Source organism: Aegilops tauschii, chromosome 5 (genome assembly GCF_002575655.3).
Source record: "Aegilops tauschii subsp. strangulata cultivar AL8/78 chromosome 5, Aet v6.0, whole genome shotgun sequence".
NCBI lineage: Eukaryota > Viridiplantae > Streptophyta > Magnoliopsida > Poales > Poaceae > Aegilops > Aegilops tauschii.
In genome coordinates this window covers 100,895,845-100,908,572 of record NC_053039.3, presented here as the reverse complement: position 1 = coordinate 100,908,572, position 12,728 = coordinate 100,895,845, and the positions used below count along the sequence as shown (strand labels likewise).

General features: G+C 44.2%; 1 protein-coding gene across 1 annotated transcript; it reads left to right on the top strand.

The window, feature by feature from the left end:
- Positions 1–1,155: 1,155 nt before the first annotated feature.
- On the top strand, positions 1,156–3,846 carry LOC109755274 (uncharacterized). Its single transcript, XM_040389365.3, has 8 exons — positions 1,156–2,020; positions 2,132–2,168; positions 2,263–2,334; positions 2,445–2,564; positions 2,871–2,969; positions 3,079–3,138; positions 3,235–3,329; positions 3,461–3,846. The coding sequence occupies exons 1-8, from the start codon at positions 1,215–1,217 to the stop codon at positions 3,540–3,542; spliced, it is 1,371 nt and encodes a 456-aa protein (XP_040245299.3). The 5' UTR covers positions 1,156–1,214; the 3' UTR covers positions 3,543–3,846.
- Positions 3,847–12,728: the final 8,882 nt, after the last annotated feature.

Genomic DNA, 12,728 nt, shown 5'->3' with positions numbered 1-12,728 from the left:
GTTTGCTTCCGCTCTTTAAATTTCTAGACTTGCATGTGTAGGATGTTTCAAAGAACATCTAGCTTAATCCTAAAATTGACATTGACGAAAACCGACTATATTTAATTTCGTTGTAGTCTATGGACCCCTATAGATTCAAATGATCCTACCATATGAAACCATGAAATCATACCGAAAGTCACGTAAGGCCACATGAAACATGCATCGATAAAAATATTTGGCTCATGAAAGTTTCATCAATGTTTTCATTGGAGTTTCATAATGCATTCCTCAAATTTCAAAATCATAGTCAACATTTGCCTTGTTTGAAAGACCTTGCCGTGATAAATATGATGATGGAAAGGGATCCCAAATAGTATACTCAGTTTGAAATATATGACCCTTTATTAATATAAAAATAAAATAAATGGATGGATGGAAACGATAGATGTTTTTGAACACAGTACAGACGCAAATGGTCATACATATGTGCATATGAACGTCTCGATACCACAGTCCTTCTAACCATCCAACTACAGATTGATTGGCGGAAATGATCGATGTTAATTACCGATTGATTCTACATAAGACAAGCATAGAGAGTAGGCACAACCGTGAAAACAAGCATGCGGCGATACGTACGAAGCGAAGCATGCACGCACGCACTCAAACAAATTCACCGTGCAAATCCCGCTGTAATAGCCGGCAAATCGCAAGGAACCAAAAATCACGAGCAAATCAAAATCACCAGCGATACCACACCCCATAAAAAACACACCGGGCGATAAATACCAAGGATCCATTCACTCAAACAAACCGATTTCTTTTTTACCGTTCTTCTCACCCAAAGCCAAAAATCTCATAAAGCAGGCCCCAACAGAACACAAATAAAATTTGAATGAATGTACTACTAGTATATACAAGCAGAAATTAATTACGGCAAAAATAATTACTAATTACTAGCTCATCGACGGCTGCGATGCCATCTCCCCTCCCATCCAACGGCCCAGCGAATCCGCGGGCGATCGAAAACCGCCACTAGCCGTTGCCCTAGGCTGGCGCACGCCACCAACGTTACGACGACACCTGTTCCTCTTGAAATCTCCTCCTCTATAAATCTCCGCCTCGTTCCGTTCCGTGCTCCGCAATCGCGAATCTAATTCATTGCTGCTCGCCATCAACCGCCGTCCGCGTCGATCGCCGTGGTTGTTGCTGCTTAGGGTCGGGGAAGTGCGATGGCCACGCCGGCGGCGGGGAGGAGGCCCAGGGCGCGGCGGCCGTTCGCGGCGGTGGCGTCGCTGTCGGCGGCCAGGAGGCGGGTGCTGCCGCGGACGGAGGGCTCCGAGAACGTCGAGCCCCTCGACGGGATGTCGTTCAGGGAGTGCCTCCGCCGGTTCAACAAGTTCTCGGGCGAGGCGGCGGCGGCGGCGGCGGCGGCGGCGGTGAAGCCCGCCTTCGCCGTCGGCACAAAGGCGGTGATCAAGAACAGGCGGTCCTGCTCGACGCCTGCTTCCAAGAGCCCGTCGTCATCGAGGACGCCGAGAAGGAAGAAGCTGGAACCGTCGTCGTCTAGCAAGAGCTCGACTCCCGCGGCGGCGGCGCCGTACGAGGCGCCGCGCGCGCCGCTGTGGGACTTCTCCGACGAGCTCTGCCAGAAGAAGGTCAGGGCGAGGCTCTCGTCCCCCTGCGACATCGCGGCGGAGGAGGAGCAGGGGCATGGCCGGCGGCGCGGGGAGGCGGCCTCGTGGGAGGGCGCGGCGTGGAGCGCGACCCTCGAGGAGGCCATGGCCGGCATCCCGGAGCACGGCGAGGGCCGCGTCAGGTACCTGGTGGACACGTTCGAGAGGCTCCTGTCCCTGTCCCGCGGCGACCGCGAGGCGCAGAGCGGAGGCGGCGCGGGGACGAGGAGGAGGAAGAAGGAGTCGGCCTCGGTGCCGTCGTCGCCGCGGAAGGCCGAGGAGATCGACATGGCGTCGTACCCCTCCGTCGCGTCGTCGTCCGACCTCTCCTACTCCATCGTCGGCCTCCCCCGCCGCAACAGGTTCATCGATCGATCAATGCTCTGATCCATCCATTGCCGTTCCTGATTCTCTCTGCCTTACGTAGCGTACTGATGTAAATCTTCTCGTGATAAATCCAGCAGGAGCAGCAGCGGTGCACGAGACGAGCGTCAGGTCAGGAGATGCAACGTGAGTTTCGTATTCAGAATTGTCCAATTTGGCTGATTTTTAATACGAATCTTCGATGAATTTTGTGTTTACTTTCTTCGTCCCCGGATCGCAGAGCGCCGGCTCGTCGGAGAGGAGCTCGTGTAGGAAGGCGACAATGCCTCATCCGTTCAATCTTAGGACCGAGGTATTGACAGTGCAACAAAAATAGATAAATAGTTCATCCATATTTGTAGTATCCCAAGGTCTAGTTCAGATTGGTGACTGAAGAAACTGCATTTCTGTTGTTGTGTTCAGCGAAGGGGAAGGGTGAAGGAAGGCAACTTTGTTCAGATGATGAGGGAGATGCTTCTGGAGGAGGAGAGGCTGCGCAACCCGCTCGCGCAAGCTCTCCCATGGACCACCGAAGAACCGGAGGTACGCCAACGAACCACTATCACACTGAGGTTCTTTCACGTGAGGGTTAACTGAAGAAATTAGTTCTTCAGAATGGTTCAGTATAAGACCATGTTCTTCCTTGTCACTGGAATCAGCAAAACCTGTTCAAAGTGCCACCTTACTTGAATCACTTCTTATTTTTGGGTGTAGAATCTCACGTGAAGGTTAACTGAAAAAATTAGTTCTTCAGAATAGTTCAGTATAAAACCATGTTTTTCTTGTCAGATAAATCAGAAAAACCTGTTCCAGTGCAGCCTTACTTCAACTACTTCTTTTTGGGTGTAGAATCTGGCGAAACCGCCGACGAAAGAGCCCACCGAACCGTTCGATGTCGTGCTTCATAGCGCAGTTCGTGCTGTCGGCCGCTCCAAGTTTGATCATCAGGTAAGCAGTAGCACACTACATTGCATGGTAACAGAGTTTTGGCTCACACAGTCGACGAGTTGACGAAAGAGTCTATTGCAAACGTAATGGCTGTTCTTCGCTCCTGCAGATCGCGGAGCGCAACATCTTCCTGGAGAGGCTGGAGCTGGAGAAGGAGAGGCAGCAGAAGGTAGTTACAATTGAACCGAGTGTTCTTGTCCCATGGCATAGATCCAGATGCAAGGATTAACTGACATGTGGCATGCATTTCTTTTGTGTTTTGCAGCTGGATGAAGAGATTGAGATCAAACTGCTGAGGAAGGAGCAGGTGCCGAGGGCGCACCCGATGCCGGATTTCTCCAAGCCATTCATGCCCAAAAGGTAACAAAAAACATTTTGCCCTCTGATCATACTCCATTGGGATGATTAGGAATGTGCTGTGGTTGTTTGGTTTATCATTTCAACCTATTGTCGTCAGCTAAATAAACGTTTGTTGTTGGATGGAAATGCAGGTCAGTGAAGCCCCAGACAGTTCCCAGGGAGCCAAGGTTCCACACCAGGCCGACGAGGCACAGCCCCAAGACCCGGTCATAGCTGCTTCTTGTTTTGCTCGGTCGGCCGTTACAAACAAGACTTGGTCACAGGACAAGTGTAGTAGCAATCGTCGCCGCCATTGGGCAGATCGCTGCTTGGCTAATGGCTGTCTGACAAGAAGGAGAAGACACACACACATAACACAGGCCAATCTTTTCTAATAGTATCGAACATGTCTCTGTTTGAGGAGCTAGCTGGGCACTGATGTCAGCTGTTAAACTCTGTACCTAAACATGAGCGATTTGTGGCTCTAATGACTGTATTGCCATCCATTTTAATTGGTGGATAGATAACTTGTCTTGCTTGTCGCCAGTTGGCATGTCTAGGATTTGATTTGGACAGCAGAAAGCATGCTGGGTCCTCCTGCTTAGGGCAGCGAATTAACCATGTTACCTTGACAAGATAGAAGTAAGAAGAACACCCGGCCGAGACTGACGCAGCGCAGTGCTGCACATGGAGAGTTTGCTGACGCCGTTTTATTGCCCTGTCCATTTCTGGAGGGAAAACTCTTCCAATTTCCAACATGATTCATCCTCACCCAGTTTTACTGTACTGTTAGGATACAAGAAGCTGGGTTGATTTTTTTGGCGGGTTCGGAAGGGTGGGTGGTGTGTGGTACAAACAGATTGTGGCGTGTTGATAAGAAGCCTGACAATTTCCATGGACGACAGGGTCGATGTTTGCTCATCTGCCCGACAAGAGAAGATTGATTGTAGCCGTCATGATAGCTTACTCATCGAGAATCGGTGTGCCGCATACGACCGTAGGCATGTATGCTTTAGTTGCACCAAGCACCGAGCTGTGTCTAGCAACTTGTTTTAGCATACTTGTGACAAACTGTCAAGTATTCTGTGTCCAAAAATTAGCAACCGATGGCAGTTGCCATATGGTCATCTCCAGGAGTCCGAGTCGCCCCGTTCGGAGGGATGCCTCCACGAGCAGGCACCTATTCTTCATGGTCTCCTTAGCCAAATAGCAGAACAACCACCAGTGAACTTTAATCATTGCCTACTACTCTTGTTCATTTCACCTGAATCTTTAATACATTATCAGCATAATAGTATGCTTCGTTCTGCCCAAGAGCAATCACAAGAAGAAGAAAAAAAAGAAGAAAAGGAAGTGATTTATACGGGAGTCATTCCGATAAAAGAGGAAATGTGCCATGTGAACAGTTCTGTACAACTGAAACATTCTTCAGACTCTTTTTTAGATCAACAGGGAGAGAGCACTCCCAGCTCCATATAAAATGAAGCCCGTGAAAACCAACGGGACTACTCTAGTTCACAAGAGTATCCAAAAACAACTAAAGATAAACTCCTGGGAAGAGCCCACTAGCTAGATCAAACTAGGAGTAGTTCATAACCTAAGCTTATTACATGCCACAAGGTGTGGCAACCTTTTTAAGAAAATTTGTGACAGCTAGGGAAACAGGAGCTGCTTGAACAGACAACTGGAGGAAAACAACAGTATACAAGCTTTCAAGCCAGCGGCTGCGGCGTCAGAGAGAAGTTGGGCTCAAGATGCCCCTGTCACCATGCCTGTACAAGTGTGGATGGGCTTCTCCAGCAGCAGCACACTCTGTCACCCCCACTCCAGTTGTGCTGGTCTTCCCAGCAGGTGTTGAAGGTGCAGGCAGAATTAGTATATCTGAATCAGCATATGCTCCTTGAAGATTAAGCACCATTTCCTGATGGTCCTTCAAACCAGTGAACGAATCTGATTCAAAGACATCCAAATGACACTATTAAATATAATACCACTCGGTGCTTCCACAAAGCCCAGAGAAAAGAAGCAACTATTGTATTCAGAGAATCCAGTTTCTTTCCAGCGATCCAAATAGAAGTAACCGATTCAACAGAAGAACCTACTTGTTTTTTTTAGAGTAACAGGAAGGCACCAAAGGCCTCCCCGGTTCCATTTTCATTGAAAGCAAAACCAGAGGAAACAGTGACAATATTCAAGCATACACTATTCGCATGTTCAGAAGCCCTAAAGGGGCAAAAGAAAGCTAAAACAGATAGGCTAAGTACCTACTTGTCTGGAAGGAAAAGAACTAACTTCTTGCCATACAAGTTTAGCAACTAGGCAGTCAAAGAAGATGTGCTGGACACTTTCAGGTTCGGCACAAAAGACACAATCAACTGGTTTGTTCATATTTCTTTTCTTCAGATTGTCTCTGGTCACATAATTTTGTTATAAGAGAACTGATTTTGCACATTGAGATTTTTGGGAAAGTGATGGATCATTCATTGAGTTTTAATCCTCACCTTGAAATAGACATCACTACTTGTCCGAATCTTGGTCAATAAGCATTGCTTCATCCTTTATAGAACCACGTCGGTTGGGAGAGGTTTTAACGGGGAAACAAGCAGCCTTTGCGATGCCGAAAGCTCCTCCCTTGTAGCCCACGGCCTGTGCAATGTGGCAATAGCCCTTCTTACCCCACGTTCGGCCAAGGCTATTTTTGCAGACCCAGTATTTCCTACCACTTTTTTCAGTACCATATGCTACTGCAAGCATCGAGTGATCCAACTCGCTGTAGGGAGTCTCATGATGACAATCTGCAATGCCCTGAAATAGAAATTTTCATTCAAATTCAAAAAATATAACGCCATTTTTGGAATACTACATATCGATGTTTCAAGTAATAGCTTACTCCTTTATAGTTCCTCATCCATCCGTGAGCGCCACCACTCGCGACATCAACTACGACGGGTTGATTCGCAACCGCTTTCTCCAGCGAATTTTCGTCTTGAGGAACAAATTGATAACCATCAATAGTGACCATATAATCCTGCACACAAACAAATGCAAGGAAAGAATACATCATCAACCACAATTCTAACTATGTGTATCTGGTGCAGAGATGATATACTCTAGTAGTCTAGTGTACCTCAAAGATTTTGCAAGGGCACTTCCTTGCAACATATGGGTAAGACTCGGCAGGCACAACTCCCCTATTTTGCTTTATATACCAAAAGGCGTTTGCAGGCAAGCCACCTTCTTCAAACGCTCCATGGGTTATATTAATGCAGTCAATTAATTGTTGTTCTGATAATTTAATCAGCTGCCCAGTCATTATTGCATTAATGCCCTCTACAGAACCAATGGATGAGAAGCCCAGCATGGCCCTACATATTTAGAAGTATGTTCATACCGTAAGAACCATATACAACATATGAATAAGATGTTCTGCTGTAAGAATAGATAGAAGTATATATATGTATACCATCAATTATCTGCTGTTGAACAGGAGTTACGGCCCCAAGCTTTCTCCAGTCAACTGAAGGTGGTGGGACAAAATCTTCATACATAAATTTTCTATTATAATGCTCAACTTCTTCACCTGAAGAGATCTTACTGAACTGCAGCTTAAGTTTTGGGCAGTCCCAACACACATATCTTGCTGTATGTCATAAATAGGACTTCTCAGCCTTTTTGACATTTTTTTCAAGCAATAGCATTGTTAATTAAGAAGAGGCACTTCTCAATTACATCTCATGAACAATTATGACCAAAATTTGATAGTCAGGACTGTTTAACTGGCCTTTTCCGCAAAGAGCACATGACTTTATTCTTTCATCTTTCCATAAATCACCAGCTATCCAATCATCTTTCCATAAATCACCAGCTATCCAATCATCTTTCCATAAATCACCAGCTACCAAATCATCCTTCCAGTAGGTAGTACGTTATAAAAATTCCAAGTCCCATAACCAATTGCAGTGAAAAATTTCTGGAGAGACTTCACAGTAACTTCCTATCTTGTCACAAACTCACATAACTAATTGATCCTTTGTTTATGCCATCTTAATCTTGACACCCTTGCTGCTTTATTTGTGCAATTTTAATAGGACAGTTCATCTCAGTTTCAAACCTTAACCAATTGGAATAAAAGATTGATCAAGATTGCAGACCTATTTCAAATTCCCCTTGCAATAAAGACCTAGACTCTGTTCCTTGTGCTACTTAAATATGTAGTAGCTTTGAACCTTTGTTTTGTAGTCGGACCTTGCTAATCGAAGCGCACAAGGATCTATTCTTCAGTCTTTCCCTAAACCCCCACAACAGTTATGAAATCATCTTCACCATTACGTAGAGCTTCCTCATAATTCCATGTCACCTAACCAATGAAATGTTTTTCTAAATAAATTGGACAGGAATTACTGGTCCATTTTTTATCAGCAAAGACCTTGATGCTTACTGGTATGATTTTGATAGAACCTTTCATCTCAGTTACAAATCTAGTAACCAATTCCCAAAACAATTGAGCAAGACTGGAGACCCATTTCAATTGCCATTGCCATAACGTCCTTGACTGCTTTTATCCATGCTAACTAAATATTCAGTAGCCTTGAAGCTTTCTGTCGTACTTCTAACTGAACCATTTGGCACTCGTTTGTTTGGTGACACAGTGATATTATCTGGATAGATTCACATCTCAATTATCAATTAAGTCACCAATCACAATAATCCCAACTCCAAACAGATTTGTTCATGGGTGTGAATTTGAAGGTACCTCTACGCATTTTGGAGTTGATGAAGTATCCGGTTGGATTCCTGATGATTCGAGGGAAGTGAGAGATATATGTGTCCTTGGAGTCTTGTATCTGCTGGGTTTTGAGGGAAAGTTGGAGAATTAGAAATGGCACTGAATATAAAAAGCGGTACTTACAGTAGCAAGAACTAAGAAACAAACACATACTACTTTAAGGACAAAAAATAATACTACAATAGAAATTTATTATTTACAGATCTAATATATGTTAGAATGTAGTAAATGACAAGCCCTCTCTCACGTCTCTATACCACAAGTCAATGCAGCTTTTCACGCAAGAATTAAGGCACACATTTAGATGACAAGAGTTATGTGTATTTCTGATTAAAAAGTAGTTCAGTGTATTACAAATGTATTGACATCAGAAATCATAAGTTATATGTTTCTAAAATTCACGAAGCATATTGAATGCATAATGCAAACAGTTTGTTAGCATACATTTTTATGGAATGGGTGTAGAGTGACTTATAATATGAACACAGGGAGTAACAACCAAGGAATAATTAACCGGAAGAATCATCAAAGACAATGAGCAATTAAATTATGTGCGTCGTACCATAATCTTGTCTTCCATATCATGTTTCGCCAGCATGTCTAAGTGGGCGCGTTCAGGGCAGGCTTGCTGGAGCTCTTTTTCAAAACGAGGTTCATTTTCAGCTTGACTCATCTGACGAACAGTCCTACTGTTGCATAGAAAAGTAGAATTACCATGAGAAGGAGGGGTTACTTTGCACCACAATTTTATTAAATAATTTCAAAATAAAGTGGATAAATTCAGGGCAGACTCACGAGTAAATCTAATAAGCTAAAAAGTTACTTTTGTCAAGTAAATATACTTGGGTGCTTGTCATTAAGTGAATAGATCAACATAACTTCTGACATCTACTAAGCTAAGCTTCCATGTACCAAAAGTACAACACCGAAGAATCCATTGCAGGCGTATCTCCATTGCAAGTAAGCATTGCTGTTGGCTTCTCATTAAGAGAAAGTAACAGTACTTATGATGGACATGGAAGCTTAGTAGACGTCAAATGCCATTGCAGGGTTTTCTCCTACCTTTTCTTAGTTACAAGTAGGAAGCCATTGCAGGGTTTTCTCAAAAAATGGAGAAAGCTAATTGGTTCTTCCATTACAAAGTCTAAGTACCTTTTCTTTGGATGAAAAGGTCGCTGGTTATTGCTCCCGCTAACATCTGAACCAAATGTACCATGCCTGAAGCGACAAAATGACGGAACAGGCATGACAGGACTAAAATAAGAGAGATGCCTTAATCTTCTAATGATTGAGTTTGACGCCATCTTTTCAGATTAAAGCCTGAAATAATCAAATATCCAAAGAACAGTAAGATGATTGTTCACAGGTGCTGGTAAGAAAATGATTGTAATCATTGTTATTCATCTCAAATTTGTTACTTATCACTCAACAATGACAAGATGCACTAACAGTTCGGTGAGAAGATTTTAAGTCAATAGTAAATCTAAGTAACCTGGTTTGGACACTGTTACCTTAGCAAAAAGAACCCTATCATGTAATTTCCATAAAAAAACAATAACAGATCTTGTCATTGGGTTTAATAAAATTTAAAACCTGCCTTGGTCCCCGAATTTTGCATTCTACTGTCGAATCTAAGAGCTATCCAGAGAATAGCATGAAAAACTGCACATAATACTAATATCTGTGGCGATCTGAATCATTTTGACTAGTTTGCTCAGCAAAAAAAAAAAGAGAGCAACAGTTCATCCAAACGACCCATTACACCCAATTAACTTTGAGATTATCCAAAACTTCATCAACAACCAAGCTCAACGCATGTGATTGGGAAAAAACTAACCGCCTGCCAAGCTCGTCTCTGCCGCCCCCACCCCCACCCCCACCCGCGCCGCACACGAAGAAAGATTCTATCTCCGACGTATCCCATGCCGCCCACGAAGAAAGATTCTAACTCCGCCGTATACCACACCACCGATCTCAGTCGTAAGCTTCCTAACTGTGGAGGGGCGCTCACCCGGCCGAGGTACGAGCCGTGTCGAGCAGGACGATGGTTCGAAATGTTTCTGCCCAGAAAACTTACGCGCGGGGGTGGGGTGGGATGAGAGACGCGGAGAAATTGGATAGCTTCTGTTAATTTTCCGGCGATCGCCGCTGCCGATCCCGCGGCAACCCCCGCTTTCCCTGCCGTCGCCGGTCCGTTCTGTTCCCGCTTAAAATTTCGGTATATGGGCTACGGGTTCGGCGAGAGGGATCGAGTCCTCCCCGTTTAGCGCTTGTTCGCGGTTGCTAGCTTCGTGGGCCGCGGCCCACATCGGCAGCTAGCCGTTTCGCTACCCTGGCTTCGTTTTTCTTTCCCGCTAGCGTCTGCCTGTTGCTAAAAAAAAACAGCTCTTAGTTTTCTTGGTACTTCCTCCGTTCCAAAATAAGTTACTCGACCTTGTACTAAAGCCAGTACAAAGTCGAGTCACTTATTTTGGGACGGAGGGAGTAGATTTTGAAGAAAGTTCACAAAATTTAAAATACCTTAAATTCTAAAACTATTCATGAATCTAAAAAATTTCAAAATTTCATAAAAGTTCATGAATGTTAAAAAGTTCACAAAATCGATAAAATTCTCGGATTTGAAAAAAAGTTTCACGAATTCGATACAAAATAGCGTATTTAGAAAAAAAAATGTGGATTTGAAAAATGTTCATGAAATTGAAAAAATATGACTTTAAAAATTGTTCATGATTTTTTAAAAAGTTCATGAACTGGAATAGAAATCATGAAAAATTGAAAAAAGATAGGAAAAAGAAAAAGGTAGAAAAAAGAGAAAAAAACTGGCTAGAAGATTTCAGAAGCTTCAAAAAACTGTTTTGGAACTCTTTATGGTGGACTATTAGATGGGTCACATAGTTTGCTTAACTTTCGGGCTATAGTTTGGTCTCTGCGCCAATTGGCGCAACGCACTTCGCATGCGTCAGCCGGTCCGAGTGAGCCAGCAATCTAGAGTTGTTCCATCCGGTCAACGGTGCGATGGAAAAAATCGGGCATACATGCACTAGGGCTTGACGGGTTAGTTCGCTTTGGCTGGGCACACAAAATCGCTAGCTTTGTGCCGGGTTGTTTCATCCGGCCGACTCGAGCTGCCTAAGAATGGACGGTTGGTTGATCGGTCTAATATGTCGGCTGTTTTCATGGGCGTCATGTAGACACAACCTCGCGTACGTCTGTCTTGCGCATTGCACACTCGGCTGTGGCGGAGCGCCATTACCCGTCTGGGCTTTGCCTGCCCGGTACTCACCGTCGTGCACCCTGCCCGGCTCACGCACATTTCCTGTGGCGCAGAGACCAACTGGAGCTCGGAAGTAAAGCGAACGATGTGAAACATACCGTAGAAGTGAAGTGAACTCTTTCAAGAGACCAACTGACCAACTACAATTCGAAAGTTAAGTGGATCATTTGAAACATAAAATGGAAGTATAGTCAACTTTTTGAAGATACCAACTGCAACATTGGTGCAAAGACCAATGGCAGCCAAGAAGAAAAGCAACAAATAGTTCAAGGTTTTCCTCCATAGTTTTTACTATAACATCTCCGGTCAGATCATAGCCATTCAACCGTTTTCTCGCATTGATTACCAAAAACGTGAAATAGAGATGCATCACGTGTCCTCGATTTCCATCACATGTGTGGGTTCCCAATGAGAAGCCCTAAACAGACGGTGTGGTTGCCATTCGGCTACCAAAGACGACTCTCACGGGAGACAACATTATTTCCTCCGCTATATAAAGAAGATGCGTGTGACATGGTTCTCACTCACCCTCCCGATCATCTCTCCTTCCAATTTCTCTTAGCCCATCTGAGAACATCTCCATGTCGTCAAGCAATCCCGCCTGCTTGATCAATCTACCCGATTACTTCTTTTGGTGATCCGTAAATGGAGCAGAAAGGATTCTCGCCTTTTCCCAAAGGTGGCCCTGAGTTATGGGAGGACAGTGCCCTTTAAGCTAGCGTCTCAAACAAGATTTTGCTAAAGGATTAATTCTCGCTTTATGATGGGACAAAATATGAGGTCTTATGCTTACAACCATATATTTGTGATGGGACAAAATATGATATTAATTTGTGCTCTGGAAGTCAGCCATCAAGATGTGCTTGTTACGTATCGAACTGGGGGATGTGTCCAAAATTATGTCTTGACCGGCGCAAGTCATGCGTCAAGAGTCAGTTCTTCAACCAAAAGCCCTATCCGTCGCACGGGGTTGCTTCAATAATTAAGATTGCAATAATTCGATAAAATCATTGGGCGTTTAATGACTGCACTTCTTGAATTCCTAGGGATAGTATCCGTGTTACCGTACTAAACCTTTCTGTCACTGGTGTTCAGAATAACACTTTATGGTCTCCATGCCCTTAGCCACTCCGTGGTTCGTTCCCCATGATCCTGGGTACCTGCAGGGATGAAGAACGCAAACGAGATAAGAGACAACTTCTAAAACAATTTTATTTTACACATACGAGACGTTAACTCAAAGTCCTTCCATTGATACCTCCAACAAATACATCGGGTTGCAAGGCCCTTGCATCAACCCATACCTTACCAGACTACTCACATGGAGATTAGATCACATGAAGAACACATCATGAGGATA

Coding starts and splice junctions, on each gene's coding strand:
- LOC109755274 (XM_040389365.3), top strand. CDS start 1,215: ATGGCCACGCCGGCGGCGGGGAGGAGGCCCAGGGCGCGGCGGCCGTTC. Junction 2,021..2,131: donor GGCCTCCCCCGCCGCAACAG/GTTCATCGATCG, acceptor CAGGAGCAGCAG/CGGTGCACGAGACGAGCGTC. Junction 2,970..3,078: donor GCTCCAAGTTTGATCATCAG/GTAAGCAGTAGC, acceptor TCGCTCCTGCAG/ATCGCGGAGCGCAACATCTT.